At 45.8% G+C, this 16181-nt stretch overlaps 2 protein-coding genes across 8 annotated transcripts in view; one reads left to right on the plus strand and one right to left on the minus strand.

Moving 5' to 3' along the window:
* The first annotated feature begins 4475 nt into the window (after positions 1-4475).
* htr6 (5-hydroxytryptamine (serotonin) receptor 6) lies at positions 4476-10319 on the plus strand. Its single transcript, XM_085967062.1, has 3 exons — positions 4476-6168; positions 7141-7299; positions 8494-10319. Exons 1-3 carry the CDS (start codon positions 5437-5439, stop codon positions 8926-8928), a joined length of 1326 nt encoding a protein of 441 aa, XP_085823188.1. The 5' UTR covers positions 4476-5436; the 3' UTR covers positions 8929-10319.
* A 1901-nt stretch (positions 10320-12220) lies between these two features.
* tmco4 (transmembrane and coiled-coil domains 4) overlaps positions 12221-16181 on the minus strand; it is a 101154-nt gene continuing 97193 nt past the window's right edge. For 5 of the 7 annotated variants that reach the window (XM_085967061.1, XM_085967056.1, XM_085967055.1 and 2 more), the window contains exon 14: positions 12221-12874. In XM_085967061.1, the coding sequence (XP_085823187.1) occupies positions 12491-12874 (384 nt within the window). In that variant the 3' untranslated portion in view covers positions 12221-12490. The remainder of the gene's footprint in view (positions 12875-16181) is intronic. The other 2 variants (XR_015073524.1, XM_085967059.1) reach the window with 1 other exon arrangement.

Here is a 16181-nt window from a genome sequence, read left to right on the forward strand (position 1 = left end):
TGGATTCTATGTGATTCCCTTTTGTGAGTCTATAAGGTTAAACCCAGAGATGTAGGGGTCAAGTTTAACTCACTGGGTTAAAATGGAGCATGGGGAATTGCCCGCCCCTTTCCCACCCGATCTGGCCCAATTTTAAATATGCAGATTGGGCTCAGCTGACATCATCTGCCATTGTAACCTGAGGCCTGAGCGAGGGAGCGATGGGGGCTTCCCAGCGAGGAAAAACCTGCCAGAAAAAAAGCAACCAGGGCTAGAAGAGACGGGCTCCTCCAGGTCCCACAGGAAACCTTGGGCCTCCTCTGCCCCAGGTTCCCCCCCCCCAGACTGAGATTTTCCTCCTGGAGCACGTACCTTGTGCCAGGGACCATTCCTCAGGGGCCCTGGAGGCAGTTTCCTGCTGCCTGATTTTAATGGCTGAGCCATACGACTTTCTGGGCGTATTGGTAAGCGCCATGCTGATGAGGCCCGGCCATTGCAATCAGTCAAGCCTGCCTGCTGCTGCTGCTCCCAGATGGGCACAGCCTCAAGCTTGGTCGCATTCCCGTCCAAGAGTTAAAATCGAGCCCCATGGTGTCTCCTGAGATGTTTATAAATGGGGATTTATCTGATCTCACCTGGGGCAGTGGTAGGGGTGCTGCAATTGGCCTCAGTGCATCTTGGTTAGGGAAGAAAAAAAATCAGCCATGGTCCCTGCTCCAAATCACCATCTAGGGATCCCTGCAGAAAGCATACATTATGGGCAATGGGTGAGGAATAGAGCTGGACCTCCCACCATTGGCCAAATAGCCTGATGATGCTCACTGTCAGCTTTGCATGTAAAAAATTACTAGTTGGTGAGGTATCAGTAGACTGCAGCCTTACCTCAGGAGCAATGTTCTATCATCAAGTCTGCTGATTACAACAGTTCACAACAGCTATCCTTGGGAGCCACAGTTCCTTGGAGTTCTCTGACATCTAACTTGTGAGATACTTGGCACAGCTTCAAGTCCCATTTCACTAAAAGGTTGACCATTTGTATACAGCAATACCGCTACCCAGCTAATACTAATTCTCACCAGTTCAAGTAATGAGGGTTTGCATCCACACCATGTAAAGCATTGACGTATATTTAGTTAGTGGAGTTGCACTGGGTGCAAATGGAGACTTGAATGGTGGGCCTCTATGGGACTTTGGTGACTAAATTGATGTAATCTCCAGCACTACATTGTTCAAACTGTGGCCTGTGAACTCTGGCTATCCAGCCACAAAGCCCTGGCAAATCTGCTTTTATTTCTGTTTATATTTCTTATTCCTTGGTTTGTCTTGTTTGAATTTCATGACCTGGAACTTTGGAAAAGGCAGTTCTCTGTGCTGTTGACTGATTCGTAGATGAGTCCTAAACAGAAGTACAGGGAGAGAACGAGTGAGAGAGATATCCACATTCATTGGAACATTTGTCTACCCTTTTTTGTGGGTCCTAGAACTCCATGGCATGCAGCTCACAAAGACATAGTGTTGGTAGCACTCTCACCTCAGCGTCAGAAGGTTGTGGGTTCACGCCCTACTTCAGAGACTTGAGCACAAAATCTGGGCTGACATTCCAGTGCAGCGCTGAGCGAGTGCTGCACTGTTGGAGGTGCCGTCTTTCAAATGAGACATTAAACCAAGGCCTTGTGCCCTTACAGGTGGAAGGAAAAGATCCCATGGCACTGTCTCAAAGAAGAGTGGGGGATTTCTCTCCAGTGTCCTGACCAATATTTATCCAGCAACTAACATCAGTAAAAAACAGATAATCCGGACATTATTATATTGTTTGTGGGAGCTTAATTCCCACCTTAGTTGTGGGGGCGAAGTTACGAGAGTGGAATTACCTGGCGTGGATGCAGACCCTAGTTACTTGTCTGTGCTCAAATTGGCTGCCGCGTTTCCTACATTACAACAGCGACTACACTTCAAAAATATTTAATTGGCTGTAAAGCGCGTTGGGGTTATGAAAGGCGCTATATAAATGCAATTCATTTTTTTCTTACTGGGTAGGAAATGGATGTGTAATTTTTATTATTCAGGCAGGGCAATTTTTTCAGTAAAGACAAAGCATTGTCTTTCTAATTAGTTTATAATCCATTGTGGTAATTGCAGTCAATTCAGAAACTCATACGTTGTTTCATAGCAAAACAATGTACTTAGATTGCATCATAGTGCCGGTCAATGACCGTCTCCTCTAGCTGTATGAGTGACCCTGAGCTGAGCTTCCAACTCTATATCCTCTCCGTCACCAAGACCACCTACTTTCACCTTCGTAATATCACCTTTCTCTGCCCTGCCTCAGCTCATCTGCAGCTGAAACTCTCATCCATGCTTTTGTTAACTCTAGACTCGACTATTCTAACGCTCTCCTGGCTGCTCTCCCACTTTGCACCCTCCGTAAACTTGTGCTCATCCAAAACTCCGCTGCCCGTATCCTAACTTGCTCCAAGTGCCATTTACCCATCATCCCTGACCAGCATTGGCTCCCAGTCCGACAACTCCTTGAGATGGGCAATATTACCAAGGTAGAACTAAGCAGTCTTTGTGATGATGAGGATATGGGGTCAGAAGCTCAGCTCAGGACCAAAAAGGATTCCGAAGTTGCGAACAGTCTGGTTCAGCCCGAGACTGTGGCCAGGGAGTGGAATGGGATTCGTGCCATGGGAGCAGTTTGTGGTGGGGGCCGGAGACAATGGTTTCTGCCTTCCCAATGTTTAATTGGAGGAAATTGTGACTCATCTAGTATTAGATGTCAGACAAGCAGTCTGCCAACACAGAGGCAGTGGAGGGGTCGAGAGATTTGGTGGTGAGATAGAGCTGGTTGTCATCAGCATACATGTGAAACCTGACGTCATATCTTCAGATGATGTTGTCGAAGGGCAGCATGTAAATGAGAAATAGGAAGGGGTCAAGGATAGTTCCTTGAAGGACTCCAGAGGTAATGGTGTAGGTGCGGGAAGTGAAGCCATTTTAGGAGATTCTCTGAGTATGACAGGATAGGTAAGAGTGGAATTAGTGGAGGGTAGTCCCACTCAGCTGGACAATGGAGGAGTTGGTGGTGGATGCCATGGTCAACTGTGTCAAAGGCTGCAGATAGGTCGAGAAAGAAAATGAGGGATAGTGCACCATGGTCACATTCACAGAGAATATTATTTGTCACTTTGATTAGGGCAATTTTAGTGCTGTGGCTGGGACAGAAACCTGATTGGAGAGATTCAAACATAGAGTTCCAGAAAAGATGAGCATGGATTTGAGAGGCAACAATTCATATACTCTGGAGAGGAGAAGGAGGTTGGAGATGTGGGTGGTAGTTTGCAAGGACAGAGGGATCAAATATTTTTTTTGAGGAGGGGTGATGACAGCAGATTTAAAGTATGAAGATACAAAATTGATGGGCAGGAAAAGACCAGCTGGTCCATCAAGCCTGCCTTACACCATGATGGCTGGATCATCATGGCTAAACACCTCTTCCCACCTCCCTACCTCCCAGCCACCCCTGCAGCCATGTCATCTCCTGGGAAACATTCCAGTACCAAAAAGGGGGAAAAGATCCTCGCCGACCCCCTCAGGCAATCAAAACCAGTCCAAGAGATCACATGGACCAAGTCTCATTGATAAAGACATTTTCGTTCTATATAATGCGATCTCTGCCCCAGTCTGGAACCAAACTCGCTCCCTCTTGAAGGCATACATAGAGTCAGCCCCCACCACACCAGCTGGCAATATATTCCAGAGGCTCACTACTGTCTGGGAAAAGAAGAACCATCTACATCCAGTGTTAAATGGAAGAGAACAGTGCCTGAAGAGAGGAAACAGTTTACTATATCAGCTAGCATGGGGGCCATGAAGGGGAATTGGGTTATCAACAATTTAGCGGGAATAGGGTTGAGAGAGCAGGTGGTGGGTCCCAGGGACATGTTGAGCTTGGAGAGTGCATGAGAGGAGATAGAAGAGATACTGGAGAAAGATGTGGGGTTGGGGCTAGGGCAAGAGGGAACCTTGGGGGTAGCTTGGCTTGGTGGGCAAGCGGAAGGGAGGCATGAAGCAGAGGCAGCTGAGCTGTGGTCTCAATCTCAGTAACTATCGAGTGAGGTCTAACGGCAAGTGTGGGTATTCGGAGGAAGGGTAAGGCAGGGCTGGACTCTGCTCTGATGACTCGAGGAGTTGAAAGCTCCTGATGCTCACTGTTTATACTCTAAAAAGAATAGTCACTTGGGCAAAGTACTGGTGTCCCTCCCCGAGCATGAACCAGTCTTCGGGGAAGGGGTGGGGCGAGAAATGAAAGGGGATGAGGTCTAATTAAATGGGAATTTTCTCTCCTGTTGTGGGCTAGGGAACGGTCAGTGGCATTCCTTTTATCTCCACTCTCCTCCCAACACTTAGCTTTTCCATTCCCATAATTTTCAAACTTCTCGCTTCACCTGGAGAGGTGAAATCTCTCAGGGACGCGTTAATGTGCTTCACAAACCCGCAGTGATGAAATGCCTGAACCCCGCCGGCAGCCAGAGGGAGGGCAGGTGAGTCGGTAACTGGGCAGGATTATTGCCGGTTAGTGAGACTGGCCGCAGATTTCATTTTCTGTGAGGGTGAGCATTCTGTTTAAAGTGCGGGAATCCTGAACATTTTTTGACAGCAGATCCAGAAACCATCTGCAACTTGACTTTCTGTTGGGCTGTTTTTTCTAGATTGTTGTGTTTGAGTATCCAGTTGGCTGTAGGGATCTCCTGGGACAGAGGTTGAGGTCGTTTCATCCCCTTTTCTGGTCCAATTGATGGTGGCTTTGCTCCTTCAGTGTTCGGGTGGGTTCATTGTCACAAACCAATCACTTCTACTTGTTCAGGTTTTTTTTTACGCTTGTGTCGATAGAAGAGCGGCCAGTCCCTCCCATCACTCACTCCTCCCCAGGACCAGTGAGACTGGAGACCTGAATTCACGGAGGCCCCAACCAGCTCCATTTAGCTATTTATTAAAGAAATTCTTTCAGTCTGGATGTGTCTCATTAATAGCCTCGATCCTTTGCCAATCTTTCTCTCCCATCCATCTATCTAACAATATAAAATGGCCGTAGTCAAGATCAAAACCTTTGGATAAGGAATTGCACAGGGGATTCTGAATTCTAGAGTCTGTTCTGTACATCGCTGCTCACAGACACACCGTAGGCTGTAGTATTTTGCGTGTTTTCTGTGGAACAACCATCGCTTTTCTGTCCACATTTATAAGCCGCGGTTACAATTGGAAAGCAAACACCGCGTGTAGCTTCATTCCAACCTGTGCCACCCTTGGCAGGTCGGGCGGTTGCATGTGTCTCCTCCGGCTACACACTCGCTGCCCGGCTCTGCACTCCTGCCAGATGTGAGAGACAATTCCCCAACCTGATTTTGTTTTTTTTGTTGTTCTTGTTGCATTCACCGTCTTCATTCGCCTCTCCACATGGAAAGGGGACTATCCGCCGAGGGGAACGCCACCGAGCCGGAGCAGCGGGAGGCTCAGGAGGGCAATGAGTGGATCGCAGCCTTTCTCTGTCTCATCATCATCCTGACCACCGCCGGCAATTTTCTGCTGATCCTGTTGATCTTTACACAGCGCTCTCTGCGCAACACCTCCAACTATTTCTTGGTCTCCCTCTTCATGTCCGACCTGATGGTCGGCTTGGTTGTGATGCCCCCGGCGATGCTGAACGAGCTGTACGGGAGATGGGTGTTGGAGAGTGGTTTCTGCTCCATCTGGTCCTCCTTTGATGTGATGTGCTGCAGCGCTTCCATCCTCAACCTGTGTGTGATCAGCCTGGACAGATACCTTCTCATCATCTCTCCCTTGAAATACAAGCTGCGGATGACCTCCTGCCGAGCTCTCTTTCTGATATTCACCAGCTGGACCCTGGCCGCCTTGGCCTCCTTCCTGCCCATTGAGATGGGATGGCATGAGATGGACTTTGATGTTCAGGCTTTCAACTCCACCCCTGCGGCGGAGGTGGAAGCGGCTCAGTGCCGGCTCTTGGTCAGCCTTCCCTACGCTCTCATCGCCTCGTGTCTCACCTTCTTCCTCCCGTCTGTAGCGATCTCCTTCACCTACTGCCGGATCCTGCTGGCCGCCAGGAAGCAAGCGGTGCAAGTGGCCTCTTTGACCACAAACGTGGCCACCACTTCCGATGACCCTGTGCAGGTAATGGAGCCTCTTCCAACAGTTCGCAAATAGCATGTGGTTTGCGCAGGTTGTCCTGACTGAGGACCCCCCGGGACAGCAGTAGGCAGGGAGAGGTGATGGGGTGCCGGGTATGGGCCATGGCCATCGCCCCACAGTGTTTAACCGGTGCAGGCAGGGCTCCCACCTCGTATACAGGATCTAAATAGACGATCACAATGGCGGATGATTAGGGGGATGAGAAGGTTGATATTGTTCAAATCCAGTCTCCAGTTTCCAGACCCGTTTCACTGCAGGTGACAGGACTTCAGTTGGGTTCAGTTTGTGGTGTATTCAACAGCTGGACCCCGAGGGTTAATGTATTGGCGGGCGGGAGTTACTCTGCGGACACTGCAATCGGATTTAGATCAATTCTAATCGGGAGTTTCGGACTGACCACTAGCGCCAGGCTGGAGCAAGAGCTTTACTTTCAGCACCTCAGACAGCGACCGGGTTCCGCCCTCAGACCGGCGGCTCCGGCTCCGGCACTGGAGCCACAATCAGCCGCGGTCCCGGAGGCCCCTTTAGCGGACACTCCAAGCGCAGGTTTCTCTGTATTTGAGAAAATGTTTTGTTTCCCCATCGCGTTCACAATTCAGTCTGACAACAACACAATTCAAACAGATTGAGCGAAATACCCAACACTTTACAAATCTATGCTTTGTATTTTTTTTGGCGGATCTGCCAACTTTTTAACACAATATTTAATTTTAAAAACTCCAAAGTAATTTTACTTTACAGAGTCGAGCAAACTACCCCGGTCATAGATTTAATCTCTAGACAAAGTGGCCGCATAAAACCCGCAGAACCGGGAATAGGATACGCTTAGAGAGAACCTTCGGGTTTTTATTGACTATTTTAATGCATTGTTTTATATATTCTCGGATTTCCCTTTGGAGATGTCCCTGTCCAAAGCATCTATCGCTCAGATTCTGCCGCTGTTCTTATCTCCAGGTCCGGGGAGCTCCGAATCCATCAGCGGCAACCAGCGACAGCAGAAAATTCACAAACAAACACAGTAAGAGGGCTTTGAAAGCCAGCCTGACTCTGGGAATTTTACTGGGAATGTTCTTCGGGGCCTGGCTGCCCTTCTTTGTGGCCAATGTTACGCAGGTGAGCATGTTTGGGAGCGGAGGACGCGAATCGTAGGTCTCCCGCCGGCTGGAATCGCTCTGCATCTAGAGAACCGGAGCGGAACATCTCCTTTCAAAGTTGTTCTGTGGCCTCTTTAACCAGCTGGTGTCCAGCCCACTCCATTCGACGGCCTCTTCACTGGCACAGCTGAAAGGGAAAGTCCTAAATGAAAAGAATTGGACCAATCTTAATCCAGTTCCTAATAAGTGTGGGTCCAGAGTGCAACACTGGCCAATCTCACTCAGAGAGCTCAACAAGAAACCCGACTGACCCACCAGCTAGTAACTATGGGAGGGTTGGATTAAAGTATAGCAGTGTGAACATCACACTCGCCCGCGCTGTACTTTACCTGGGATTAATTTATACTAACACTGGGGTCAAACATGGGAGAAATGTCATTCCCTAGCATTGAATAACACATTGCGCTCTGTATGTCTGTCAGTCTCTATATTTGTGTGTTCTGCCTCTCACGCTGTGTGTTTCTTGCTTTCTGTCTGTGTCTATGCTAATCTGTCTGTGTCCCTCCCTGTCTCCCTCAGCCTTTGTCTCTGTCTCGTTCTATCTTTCTCTGTGTCTTTCTCCCATACATACAAAACACATCTTCATTATCGTTTCTAAAAGCAAGGCGACATGTGACCCATGATAGTGGATTCTTAGTGTACCGAGCGATTTCCAAGTCTCAACAACCATGTCAAATCTCGAACCTCGATAATCATTAACAATTGTCATTTCAGCCGGAAATATGGAACAGGATCCCGGGATCTCAGGCTTCTTGTTGCAAAGAACAAAATATGAGATTTTCTGAAAAGACATTTCTAAATATCCCAAATCACAGCAATTGCAGCTCGGAAGGTTCTCAGTTTCCGGCATTCGTGGAGCTCGCTGGGTTTGAACAGTCTGCTGTAAGGAGGCTGCTCCCAGTCATACCCAGATCTGGATATTAGTAAGCAGCCCATTTCCATCGTTTGATTCACCTGATTAGAATGGGCAAACTTTCCTGAACTAATTATGTTGCGCTGATCCATACCAGGCTGGGTTTTACAAGTTTTGAATCACTGTACATTGTAATTTCAACGAGATCCCAGTTTTCTCTCAGGCTGAGGAGCTGAATCACTATTACTCTGTTGTATTTTGCCGTTATCTGCCCTTTAACAGTCTGTCTCTTACCTGCAGGCGGTTTGTGACTGTGTCCCAGCCCTGCTCTTTGATGTACTGACCTGGCTCGGCTACTGCAACAGCACCATGAATCCCATCATCTACCCTCTCTTCATGCGGGATTTCAAACGGGCCATGGCCAAGTACCTGCCCTGTTGCCGGCGATGGTGGGAGCGGCGGCCGAGTGTCGTGTCCTTCTCCATGAGAAACTCCAACAGCGCCCCTCGGTTGGGCCAGTCCCTCAGAAATATGCTGGCTCTCCGGCCAGAAACAGACTCTGTTGAGTCTGTTATCCAGGTGAACGACCACATCCTCCTCCCAGCCGGCAAGGAACACAAGGTGGCCGAGGACAAGTTCTTGGAGGCCACGGGGGCGGATTCACTGCATCTCCTTGATCTGGAGCAGACTGATCAGGAATTGCAGGTAAACCAGCTGAACACACCCATGGACTAGAGATATCGCCCTCCAAGGGGTAGAGTCAGATCTCACTCAATGGCCTGTAGACCCTTGTCCCCCATGGACTAGAGATATCACCCTCCAAGGGGTAGAGTTAGATCTCACTCAATGGCCTGGAGACCCTTGTCCCCCATGGACTAGAGATATCGCCCAAGGGGTAGAGTCAGATCTCAATGGCCTGTAGACCCTTGTCCCCCATGGACTAGAGATATCACCCAAGGGGTAGAGTCAGATCTCACTCAATGGACTGTAGACCCTTGTCCCTCATGGACTGGAGACAGCAGACCCTACATTGCTCCCTTTTGGATTAGAGACAAGGCTCCACATAGACTGCAGCCAATGGTTGTCCCCCCCCCCCCCCCAAACCCCTGGGCTGGGCACACAGCACCCCTCCTCGGCTAGAGAGACAGCCCCCCCCCCCGCCCCCACAAGGGATAGAGCTGGGAATCTTGGGAGTTGGTGAGTCAACCTCAGCTCCACATCTGGCAGTGAATATTGAGTGTTTATGTGAAAGCCATTACAATTCATTAATTCCTCAGATCTCCCGGAAAACTTAAAAACCCCCCCACAAAATTCCTTGTGTAAAAACCACAGGAATAAAGTGTAACCAGCATGAGGAAACACAGGAACGTGGGAACCTGAAATAAAGAGAAAACACTGGAAACATACAGCAAGTCTGAGAGAAAAAAGGCAGGTTAATGTTTGGGGTTTAACCCTTCACCAGATCGGATTTCTGTTGGACTGTGCGACACAAGGTGGTACCTCATTCTACAATAATCTGACGCTGACATTTTTCTGTGCAAAAGAATTCCCTGTTTTTTCCACAGTGGTTTTAAACACAATTAACATTTCACTCGCTCAATTTTTGAAATCCCAGCATCCCAGTTAGGTTCTTTCCGGACATATTAATAACTCACATTGATAGGTCAGGTAAAACCAGTTTATAAAGGACACTCTGCCCATTACCCATTCCAGCCTGGTCGCTCAGTAATATCCAGCAATCCACCATTAAAAAGTGGGAATAGGGAAAGTAAAGAGCCGCAGAGGGAGCCGAGAAAAGCCCAGTGGGTAGAAAGTGTCTTTTTCTATTCTTTAATGTAACATTTCCTCCATTGTCCAAACTTACCCATTCCTGATACTATACACAGAGAGACTATAGCCCAGAGAGAATATACACTTCTTAGAGAATATACCCCACTGAATTTGCTCCACTGAGCTGGGCCAAACTACAATGGTGAATCGTGTACATTATAGTAATGTTAACATGATTTTGTTTCTTGCTAGTACACTATGCTTCTTTGAATTGTGAAATGTTCACAATTTCAGTCCAATGTTCCTCTGTATGGTTTTTAAACCCATTTATTTAAACATCGCCATTAAAATATCAGACAAAAGACTGTCATATGAATGTGTTAAACATTTGTCAGCTTATCACCTAATTTCAAGGCTCTGGTTTCAAAATGAATCACTGATACTACAATAGCATACTGCAAAACATACCTGCTCATTACAGTAATTGCCAGTCAGCCGTACCATTTTCATCTCCTTGACCTCATCTTATCTGCCATCTTGTGCTTTTGAAGCCACATTTGATGTATTTTTTTGAATCCCACAATGGAAGAGGTGGTTCATTCACATTCACAACCTGAAACTGATCGTGCTTGAGGGGAGGAATGATCCTCTACCATCATTCCTCTTTATAATTTCTCATTATAATGCTTTCCCTTTATGCTTCATATCAGAATTATTCTGACCTTGCATTAATATGAAACTCTTCAAAATTAAAAGTGGATTAATGAGCTCACTGGGAAATGCTACACAGATTCCTCTGAAAAAATATGAAACGAGGGCTCTGCTTTCTGTGGAGGGCCGACAGTCAAGGGTGAGATGGGCCTAAACCATTAGTCAGATGTCAGGTTTGAGCAATGGGTAGAGATAAATCGATTTATAGGTCAGAAACAATTCATAATTATCCATCTATATAGTTCAGGTTGGTGCAGAGTTTTCAGTCTAGCTCAACAACACATCACAAATTTCACACACACTTCAAGGACTGTTAGGGAAATCATGGCAAGGATTTGCTCCGAGTGCACATCCTCACTGTACTATAGGCACTGAAGTCCGTGTGACTGGGGGAGCAGGGCTGAGGTAGAGACTTCACAGAATTGACAGGCTGCCCATGTCAATCAAACTGCCTCTAATAAATGTGCAAAGAGCCCTCCGAAGGTCAACCCAACCGTACAAATTGAGTCAAACTCTCTCCTCCAGCTGAATATTAATACAAACAATCGATGGAATTTCACAATGTGCATTGCTGGTAGCTTTCTCTTTCCTTAATAATCAAAAGTCCAAACATTCATTTTGCCACCTTTTGCAAATCAACACATCAGTTTCACTGATATTATAATCTTTTGTCCTTTCCACTCACTCAATGCAGTCTGCTGTCTTCGTACGGAATTAATGTGTTCTGTTCTCTCTTCCCTGATATCGCAATCTGCTGTCCCCTTTCTCACTAATATTACACTGTTGTTTTCTGTCTCACTGATAATAGTTTCCAGTCATCGGTTCGCATGCTATTTACAGTCTTCTGTCCTGTTTCACTGGTATCATAGTCTGTTACCAGTTTTCTGTGCTCTGTCACACTGATACGAGAGTTAACTTATTTCCTCTCTCTGATATTATTGTCTGCTGTCCTGTCAGATTCAATGTTATCACACATCTTTTGTAAACAGGAACTCTGCTTTCAGGCCATAAATTTATGATGTCAAAGGATCTTTTGTACCCCAGCACCTCCACTCCTTCAGAAAACACCAATTCATGGTGTATAGATTTACGGATGCTAGCTTGTTCCTTACCCAAGTGGTCATTCCTCATGTGAGCCTAGACAGTGTGTCAGCAGAATATTCAAACAGGAATATTACAGTCAAGCCTGATCCTGTTGTCCCCTGACATTCACAATACTTCCCTACATGACAGCAGTGATCACACTTCAAAACTAATTGGGTGTGAAGCACTTTGGGATATCCTGGTGATGTGATAAACCATTACAGAAATGCAATTTTCAGCAGAGGTTGCTGGTGAGTGATTAGGAACCATGCCTGATTTCCCCGCTTCTTAACCCAGGGCACCAAGGCTAACTGTAGAATCCTAACTGAGACCAGCTAACTCAGCACAGATCAGGGATCAAAGTGACTCAGAAATCAAGTAAGAATCAATGGAACAGGAAAACATGGGGTGACAGAGAACCCAGTGATCTCTTTTTGTTGACAGTTCACTTCTAATACACTGATATTATCAAGCTCTTTATTAAATATTATTTCAGGCCAATATTAAATTATATTAGTTAATTAACTCTAAGGTTTTCACAGCATATATGCACCAATCACCTATTGGTCCAATCTCTCATTACAACAAACATGATGCGTGCAGCAGCTCCTCAGTCTGACACTCATTCCCCAGATTCTCAGAAGTGCCTGTCCATTATACTTGAATTTGAATAAATTTGGTGAAAATATTTGCTGTCAGACCCCAACACTGTTAGATCATTGGCAATTTGTAGTTAACTCTCTTTGTCTTTGGAGATCTCAAAGGCTGTAGATACTAACCCATGAGCAGTTCTGTCTTTATCAGGACAAAGTGTGGATTGCACTGCTGGTGTCAAATCTTCTGTACCAGAAGAGTGCTGACTTGCTCCTGCTGTCTCCAAAAGATCATCACCCAACAAGGAATCAGAGGGCTGAGTATTGGCCGCTTGTGACTTGTTCTTTCCATTTATTTCAGTGTCACCTATAGGTGCCTCTCCTTCTTCTCTTGCACACTTCTCACCAGTGTTATACATGGGGCTAATATTCCATTTGTCCTCCAAGCGACATTCCTTAGTTTTCATGCCTACAGCCTTTAATATTGTGTCCATTTGCTTCATATAATCTAAATGTCCATTTACCTGCAAAACAAAAATAATACATTTTTCCACAGATGAAACAGTTGTGTCTGTGGACACTCTTTGCCCAATACAGAGTGCATACTCACTCCCCATTGGGACATGCGTCACTTATTTAAGCTTAGGTGCAGGTGGTACAACACAGGTTAGGGATCCCCACATACGTGCAGTGGTACTGCTAAAGTTTGAAACCATGCAGCTTACCAGCACAGAACACTAAGCTTCTTTCTGTTTGTCCAGCTCGGACTACCCTATTTGTTAGTGCACTGGGTCTGCAGGCTTACCTGGAGGCGAGTGAGAAGAATTCCAACCTCCAGTGACAGGTCTGTCTTTTCAGGTTCCATTAATGAGCCAGGCTAGTCAATCATCAACAGTGCCCTAGAGTACTGCAGATCTGCTGGCTCAGGTATAGCATTACCAGGCCCGACACAGAGGGTTGACTTAGTTTTGAATGTTCACCTGTGCTGTGTCATCTTGAAGCTGTGTTTTACATTGATCCGAAAGAGATCCTGCTTGCCTTCCCCCCCCCCACCCCTCCAGGAAGGTAGTATGTTCATATATTTGGGTATGTCTGCATTATAAGAAAATATTGAGCCATTTAAATAAAAACAATAGTCTTTTGTTGGTCTAAGAGCAGAATGATGACATTTGAATGTGGGCACATTCCAAGGTTACACCAGCTCTAATGTGACCAAATCACTGTTTAGCTGGAGGTTATACAAAGCTCCCTGGAAGAGCCTGCAAATTAATTGCTAGAAAAAAGGATAGGAAAAGAAAAGCATCAGGGATTTAATGAGGTCCGATCAGCTAGCGTTCTTATTCTTTTCTTCAGTCTCCTTTCCTCCCCTTGTATCCTGAAGCCCATCTCATCCTGGGGAACGTTCTCCTTTTCTAAAGCATCGACTTACCCTGGGATACGGTTCCGGGGCACTGGCTGGGCTCTGGTACCAAGAGTATGGAGCCAGCTTACAGATGTGAGTCCAGATATTGGGTGCCAGCAGGCTATTCCATTACAAGGGCATCACAGAGGAGCACAATGTTGTCCTCACGAGACGCCACACAAAAGCATTTTACAAATGGAGTCAATGGACAGTAATCAGCAGTGGGATCCCTGGCTCATTTTGACCTGGGGCAGTGAAGCCAATTGCAGTGGTCCTACTGTTGCCCTACCTTAAACCAGTTTTTTAAACTTGTTTTTTGAACCTGGGGCTGTCCTGGTCTTTATGGTTCACTACTACACCAGGGAATTAATTTATTCACCGAGCACCCTAATTGTTCCTCCTTGTGTTTATGTTTCAAGATAAAACATCTTTCTCTTTTAGTGGCCATTGACCAAAGTGACTATCTGGTGCTGACTGTGCAGTAGCAGCATATATATTTATTATAGTCATGGTATCTTCAGGTTGAATACCTGTGTCTGGTTAATTGACCCACATTACAATATTCACAACGTTAAAGGCAAAGTCTGCTGCGTTTGCTTCAAGAACACAAATAAGTTCCTTTACATTGCCGCTCCGGGTTTATACAGAAATAGCTTGTACTTATCCAGCACCATCAATGTGGAAAAACATCCCAAGGTGCGTCACATAGGGAAATGAACAGCCTTTGCTGTAGAGTTGAGAGGTGACCAATAGCTTGGTCAAAATGAAGGTGGCTTTTAAAGGCAGAGAGAAATGGACGGGGAGAGGTTTAAGGCGTAAATTCCAAAGTGTTGGCAGAGACAGCGGAAGACTCTACCACCAATGGTGGAGTGGGGTTAGGGGAGAATGCACAGAAGTTCAAAGACAGAGAACCAGAGGGCATGGGAAGGGATATAAAACTGGAAGAGGCTGCAGAAGTAAGATGGGACAAGTCTGCGGAGGAGTTTGCAGATGAGGGAGAGGTTTTGAATTTGACCAGTTGGGGAACGGGGGGGGGGCCAGTGAAGACGGAGGTGATGAGTGAGTGGGTCAGGATATAATAGGTGGATTTTATGGAGGTATATAGAGAGAAATAGAGTCAACGTTTCGGGTCAAACCCTTTGACAAGTCTTGACAAAGGGTTTGACCCGAAACGTGGACTCTTTTTTCTCTCCACGGATGTTGCCTGGCCTGCTGAGTTTTTCCAGCATTTTCTGTATATATATATAGGAACTTGATTTTGTTGAACACGCAGCATTTTGCCCGAGCTCACAGTTGCGTTACTAATTTAAACTGTTAGTAACAGACGACTTAACAAAATACTTGTGGCAGTGTTGAGTCATCAGTTCTGCTGTATGACATTAAATAGCTACCTCTTCCAATTTGTAATTAAATGCGGCACAGACAATAAAAAACAAATGTGTTTAACTAGAGCATGGTGCTACCTGCTGTCTGACTCCATGCAGGGATAATGGAACATGTCCCTCAGCAGTGCTGCTCCAGACACACACAACCCTAAGGACATTCTGAAGGAAGAGCCAATAATACATGAATTTCAATCAGTTGGCTGCCAACTTTTCAAGTGTCTTGAAAGTACTGGGAATTTCAAAACTTTGTACTGTTAATAAAGTTGTGCAAAAGGAAATAATGTTGAAAACAGAGTGTGCCTCATGTGGTAAGGAAAAAGAGTCCTAAACACAACTTTGTAAAGCAGTACCTGAACATTGTGTATTGTACTTTAAACTGCCAATATCAAACTGTATATGTTTCATTCAAATACCACACTCCAGAAAAATTTATACAAAGTATATCTATTACATCCTTTTATGTCAATGATGAAGGTGTCTGAAGAATATTATTTCATTACTTAAATAGCTATGAGGTTCAACATACACACTGTTGCATAAATCTTTGCCATGTTGTGATAATTATATGAATGTGACATCAAGCTCCTGTAAACCTCTGATAAACATTTTCTAATATATTAGTGAAAAACGGTAATCTGCTGAATTGTTTTGTTAGAGGACTGACTTGGGCTACAGCTGATGGGAAATACTGCACTGATCTCTATCAGATTTACAAATAAAAGCTAGAACAATCTCTGCTTGGGAATGGGATGGAGGTTATAGGGATACATACAGATTGAGGTGATCAAATAGCCATGGCATATACTGCTTCTGGTGTTGTTGGAAGAGGGAATGCTGTCTGCTGAGGGGAGAAGGCCAGGATTGAATTGTGCAAATGTGAGAATGGAGGAGCATTCTGGATGTTAGTGTGATTATCTTTGGGTACCAGGACATAACTTTCTCAGGATATTAAATGAGCAGGTTAGAGTGCATGAGAGGGTAGATTGTACATGCTATATGGAACAGATTAAATGGGTGGGTAGTGTCCATGATCAAGTAGCTTGT

This window comes from Somniosus microcephalus, chromosome 25 (assembly GCF_052327205.1).
Source record: "Somniosus microcephalus isolate GS21.2 chromosome 25, FLI_Smic_1.0, whole genome shotgun sequence".
NCBI classification, from domain to species: Eukaryota; Metazoa; Chordata; class Chondrichthyes; order Squaliformes; family Somniosidae; genus Somniosus; species Somniosus microcephalus.

What these genes read in the sequence shown, in the direction of transcription:
- htr6 (XM_085967062.1), top strand. Translation starts at nt 5,437, where the DNA reads ATGGAAAGGGGACTATCCGCCGAGGGGAACGCCACCGAGCCGGAGCAG. An exon ending in CTTCCGATGACCCTGTGCAG is followed by an intron (nt 6,169 to 7,140) that starts GTAATGGAGCCT and finishes TCTTATCTCCAG; the next exon opens with GTCCGGGGAGCTCCGAATCC. An exon ending in TTGTGGCCAATGTTACGCAG is followed by an intron (nt 7,300 to 8,493) that starts GTGAGCATGTTT and finishes TCTTACCTGCAG; the next exon opens with GCGGTTTGTGACTGTGTCCC.